General features: G+C 40.8%; 1 protein-coding gene across 1 annotated transcript; it reads left to right on the top strand.

The window, feature by feature from the left end:
• Positions 1 to 1325: 1325 nt before the first annotated feature.
• LOC122009033 (wall-associated receptor kinase-like 14) lies at positions 1326 to 4435 on the top strand. Its single transcript, XM_042564989.1, has 3 exons — positions 1326 to 2257; positions 3037 to 3099; positions 3176 to 4435. The coding sequence occupies exons 1-3, from the start codon at positions 1537 to 1539 to the stop codon at positions 4345 to 4347; spliced, it is 1956 nt and encodes a 651-aa protein (XP_042420923.1). The 5' UTR covers positions 1326 to 1536; the 3' UTR covers positions 4348 to 4435.
• Positions 4436 to 6100: the final 1665 nt, after the last annotated feature.

Below are 6100 nucleotides of genomic sequence, written 5' to 3'. Positions count from 1 at the left end.
CTTTGAGCCTTCTTGACATTAATACGCCAAACCATTGCTCTCTTGAAGAATTGATGTGGGCTAGCCACACACGCTAATTCAGTTGGATTTTTCTCCGCATTGACCGCTTCTGCGCGTTTTGTGACTGTCTCGATGATAAATTCCAAGAACAAATTATTGTGTTTTTGGACTCCGTTTTCAGCGTTCAGACAGAGAAAAAAATGGGAAGTTTCCAATGCGAAGAGATCGTGTCCACTGTGGACACCCACCTTGTGTCGCTGTTTAAAACAAAAAATTGGCGAGAAGTTTTCACAAAGAGACACAGAAGAATATTTTTTTTTGGTCAACGTGACAACTCTGTTTTACTGTAAAATTATGCTCGCTTAGCGAAAAGTAAAATTAGGAAGAGCGAAAAATAAAATAAGATTTTTTTTTTTTTTTTGTAAAAACAAGATTTTTATTATTTATCTTATTAAAATTTTAAGAGATAAGAGAAATATTGATCATCTGATAATTCTAAAGATAAAATTGACCATCTCAAAATTAAATAAAAAATAACAAATAAATAAAATTACATAGTGTATTTATTTCTTTCCATTCATAAAATTATACCATATAATAAAAAAATAATACAAGTACTATTTTTAACTCGTAAAATTATATCATATATTAAAAAAAAATAACACATACATTTTTTTTCAATTATAAATAAGTATATATCGAGAAAGAGATTTTTTTCCATTCTATTTTCTTTTTATGTCTTTAATTTTATTTCATCCCTCCACGGTTTACTCCTTTGAGCATTAGTCTCGGCCACAATTCTATAATGAAAAGAAAATGGCTAGAAGTTTAAAATGGATGGGATTTGCGTTCACAAAGAGAGAAGGAAAATTTTCTGGTCAACGTTGACTTGAAAAGGTAAACAAGACTACCACAATTTACTGGGGCATGCAACTACAAAAAAAAATCTACGTATAATTGAATTAGCCTAGAAAAAACCCCATAATCTGCCATAATTAGCCTAGACTATTTTTGATAAACCATAATTTCACTAGGAGCACTCTTTTTTTTCTTTAAACGTATAAAAAAAGCATCTCATCTAAAATTTCTTGTACCATCCAACTCTAAATATATATATATATATATATATATATATATATATAGTAAAATAATATAGATTCTGTCTTATTTTTTTTTTAAATAGTATATAAAATCAATCTCATTAAAATTTTCAACCTAAAAATATCTTTATCCTATGTAAAATATTAATTTAATATTTGTAAAAGTGGACCCCCCTTCTACTCTAAGAAATACTTATAAATGTAGGAGTCTTAATGATAATGGTAGAACAGTAGTCCGCCCGGTGCCTATTTGATCCCTACCCAAAGAATGCGTGTTCTTCCACTACTCTGCTCCACTCTGCCTTATCCCACAAATCCTGGCTCATCCCCAAAGTCTTCCATCCATCGTCCCCAATTCAATTATTAATTAAACAATTGATTCCGTCGATCGCCATTCCCTTCCTCACTGCTTGATTTCTCTGGAAGCTGAACTGCAATGGTTCCATCCCTCCTCTTCGCCCTTCTTCTACTCGCCGCCGCCGCCCCCGCCATCGCCGTGGAATCAACACGCTGCGACCGGACTTGCAGATCCACCACCGTTTTATACCCCTTCGGTTTCTCTGCCGGATGCCAGATTCGCCTCAACTGCTCTGCCTCCGGCGAGGTCAGCCTCGGCACGTACCTCGTCCGGAACGTCACCGCCAGCTCCTTAATCGTCGACGTGTCGGCCTCCTGCAACCGCTCCATCGCCGACGCGGCCGTGCTCTTTAGCGACAGGTTGTCCATGGCGGCGAGCAACGCGCTGTTCCTCCGCAACTGCACTGGAAGCGAGGGGCAGGAGTGCAGCATCGACACAGAAATCATCTCGAAGCGCCTCAACCAGACGAGCTGCGGCCGTACAGGCGACGACATCCGGTGCTACTCCAGCGGCCGGACGGAGGGGTTCTACTCCAAGAAGAATTTCACGGAGATGGCGAAGCGGTGCAAATTCCTGTTCACGTCGTTGAGGTACGGCAGGGACGCCTTCAACCAGTCGACGCTCGTGTTCGAGTCTGCCGAGGTCGGGTGGTGGCTCGGAGGAGATTGCCGATGCGCGGCCAACGCCAACTGTTCCCGCATAGATTTGCCGTCTGGGAACGGAACCACCGGGTACCGATGCAGCTGCAATGAAGGGTTCACCGGCGACGGCTACGCCGACGGCGGCGGTTGCGGCAGAGGTGAGTGCCGCGCGTTTTCCGTCACTTCGGTTTTAATTTTTAAGAAATATGCTAAAAATAATCCATTAAAAAAAATCAAAAATAAAAAAAGTACAACGCTTTATATTTCAAAAATATTTTTATTCTAGCTTTAGCTAAAGTATTTAAAAAATATTTAATTTAATTAAATATTGTTAAAATAAAATTACTATAATTAAAATAATTTTAATTAAAACTATTATAATTAAATTAATTATGACTAAAATTATTATAATATTAAAAATTAATTAAAATAATTTAAAACAATTTCAATTAAATTTAGTTTAAATTATTCCACATGGAAACGACGATCAAAAGTTGTTTAAATTTGATCATTTTAATCAAAACAAAAATAATTTTAAAATATAATATATATATTAAAAAATAATAATAATAAAATATGAAGTGATCTTTTTGAAATGCATGATTAAAAAAGAGTCGTGTCGTGCTCCAAGATGACTCATCTCTATTGACTTTGGGAAGTGGCGGTGGTGCTGACATCTTTCGGATTCCCTACATCTCTATTATTGATACGATAATAATTATGTTTTTAGCAAAAATGAAAGCCAAAAATAATGTCACGTTTTACATTATCTCTCCTACAACTACAATTACCGTAAAATAATTTTAGTCAAAATTAATATCACATAAAACAGTTTTAATTATGACTTTTCTAACTACAATTCTAATCTTATAATCAAATTAGATCAATTTTAATAAATATTATAATTTTTTTCATATTTTTATTTTTCTTGGGACAGCATCTAAGTGCTCCTCAGAGCACCCCTGCCGGAAGGGAATTAACGTTGGAGTAATTATGGGAGGTAAATGTTTTTCCCTTTTTTTCTTCTTTTAGAATTGTCCACAAATCTTTGTTTAAGCGTTTACTTCCGATCGCAGGAATCGCGGCTGGATCCTTCTTGGCACTCGGCGTGGCGGTGCTCTGTTACCGCTTCTTCTTCCGCGGTGACAAGGCTTCGGAAACAGAGGAAGCCGTCGCCCAACGCCTCCTCCTCTCCGGCGCCGCTTCCGGCACCGTCGCAATTTACTCCCACAAAGACATTGAGCGCGCCACCGGCAACTTCTCCGACGCGTACAGGCTTGGCTCCGGCGCCTACGGCACCGTCTACAGAGGCCGCTTCTCCGCCGACGGCGGCTTCGTCGCCATCAAGCGTCTCAAGAACCCCGACACTGACAACGTCATGCAGGTGATCAACGAGATCAAGCTTGTGTCGTCCGTCAGCCACCCCAACCTCGTCCACCTCCTCGGCTGCTGCATCGGCCGCGGCCACCACATACTCGTCTACGAGTTCGTCCCCAACGGCACCCTGTCGCAGCACCTCCACCGAGAGCTCGGCGACGTCCTGCCGTGGCCGGCGCGTGTGGTGATCGCTGCCGAGACAGCGCGCGCCATCGCGTACCTCCACACAGCCGTGCGCCCGCCCATCTACCACCGCGACATCAAGTCGAGCAACATCCTGCTGGACTACAGCCTCCGGCCCAAGCTGGCGGACTTCGGGCTGTCGCGCGCTGTGGCGGCGGAGTGGTCGCACATCTCCACGGCGCCGCAGGGGACGCCGGGGTACGTGGACCCGCAGTACCATCAGAACTTCCATCTCTCCGATAAGAGCGATGTGTACAGCTTCGGGGTGGTGCTGGTGGAGATGATCACGGCGATGAAGGCGGTGGACTTTCGCCGGGATCCTAGCGAGGTGAACCTGGCAGCGCTGGCGGCGGACAGGATCGCCAAGGGACAGGTGGAGGAAATCGTGGACCCTGTGGTGAAGGAAAACTGCCATGGCCGGGGAATGGAGTCGGTGATGAAAGTGGCGGAGCTGGCGTTCCGGTGCCTGGCTTTCCACAAAGAAGCACGGCCGGCGATGACGGAGGTGGCGGAGGAGCTGGAGAGGATCAGGGCGGAGGAAGGAGGAGCCAGCGAAGTGAAAGAGGAGGAAGGCAAAGAGATGGCGTTGCCGTTCTTGTGCGTCAAGGAGCCATGGGGGAGTGAGCAAAGCTGCTCTTCGTCGTCGTCTTTGTCTAATGCTTCCTCCTCCGGCATCCTTCATCGCTAGCTGAACTTGATTTTGTTAAGAAATATTATCGAGATAGCATTTATACGCTTAGCTGCTAAGGCGAATGTAGAGGATCATATTGGAGTTCTACGGGCGATTATTAAGCCTCTCACTAGAAGTGTAGTGAAAAGCAGAGCATATCAAAGCAAGAAAAAGAGAGAGCTCCTCTTCTTATAAATTAAGAGAAATTTATGAAATCATAAGTTAAAGTCCCCAACGGGCGAAGAGTAAAGTAGCGATGGAGATCAAAGTGACCACCCGATTCCTTCCGCTCGATCATTAGATTTTTCCAATTAGGTTCATTCGACTCCTCTTACTCAGTCATTCAACCGATTCCTTCAGTTCATCTTTCAGCTCAGTTAACCAATTCCTTCATCTTGATTATCCAACTTCTCCGATTCGATTCACCAGACTCTTTCAGTTCATTAAATCTCAATTGAGACCTATATCTTATGATAAATTAAATCTCAATTGAGACCTATATCAAGATATATTAAATCTCAATTGAGACCTATATCTTATGTGGTTTATCGTACTCTTTTTTTCAAAAAACGTTGATAATATAGTCGTTTCTCTTGTAAGATGTCGGCAACATAGTCGTTTCTGGACAAATGCATGGGTAATATAAGAGCACAATTACAAACTTTAAAAGGTTGTCTGCTTCCGCGAGCAAAGGTACCTACAAAAAGACATTCAACCTTTTCTATTGCTCAATTGTTTTTCATCTTTCTTTAGTCTTTTATGCTAATTTGAATGTTAGAGTGGTTACGTAGTCCAACCTCGACACTCATTTTAATCTCGGTAATTTATCAAAGGGTGCACGTGAAAATCTAAATTTATCAAAAGGTGTACACTATTTTGGTATTTACCAAAGAACGCACTTTTTTAAAAGCATTTCCTATTTTACCCTCATGATAATTTGACTTTTTCTACTATTTTTCTTTTCTTCATTATATTTCTCTCTCTTCTCTGTCGGTAGAAGATAGGAATAACATTAGTCAATTTTTAATCACATTTTAATACATTTGAAAAAGCCAAAATAAATAATGGGCACCATATTTGGACTCCTTGTAATTTTAGAAATCCACAGGAACTGAAATGAGTGCAATCGGAGCTTTCTAGGTCGATCAGTGGGTTTCGATCAAAACTCACTGATGGACCTAGAGAGCTCCGATTGCACCCATTTCAGTTTCTATGGATTTCTAAAATTGCAAGGAGTTCAAATAAGGTGTACATTATTTATTTTGGCTTTTTATAGATGTTAACAAGCAAAATCAAAGAATCGACATAAAAGCCCACGTTGGGCCTGATATCATTCCATATCAGACCCAATGTGGGCTTTTTTGTCGATTCTTTAATTTTACTTGTTAATATCTATAAAAAGCCAAAATAAAAAATGGACACCATATTTGAACTCCTTACAATTTTAAAAATCCATAGAAACTGAAATGGGTTATCTCATTTCAAAGTTCTAACAAGAATCAGTCCCAAGCAAGCCTACTTTCGATTTCTATAATTGCAAAAGCAATTGGGAATAGTCCATTGGACATCAACACCAATTGTCATCATTTGAACATTAGCTAGGATACTTTCCTGTTAGGGCCCACATTCATACCAATAACTAGATCACATAAGACCTCAATAAGTGGCATGATATCTCTTCATATCAGGCCTAAACAAAAAAAAAAGGAAAAAAAAGAAGAGAGATTTAGGGTTTTTCAAAACCTCTGGTCCACCACTAGGAATGCCAAAA

This window comes from Zingiber officinale, chromosome 8A (assembly GCF_018446385.1).
Source record: "Zingiber officinale cultivar Zhangliang chromosome 8A, Zo_v1.1, whole genome shotgun sequence".
Classification (NCBI taxonomy): domain Eukaryota; kingdom Viridiplantae; phylum Streptophyta; class Magnoliopsida; order Zingiberales; family Zingiberaceae; genus Zingiber; species Zingiber officinale.
This window is presented reverse-complemented; position numbering and strand designations above follow the sequence as displayed.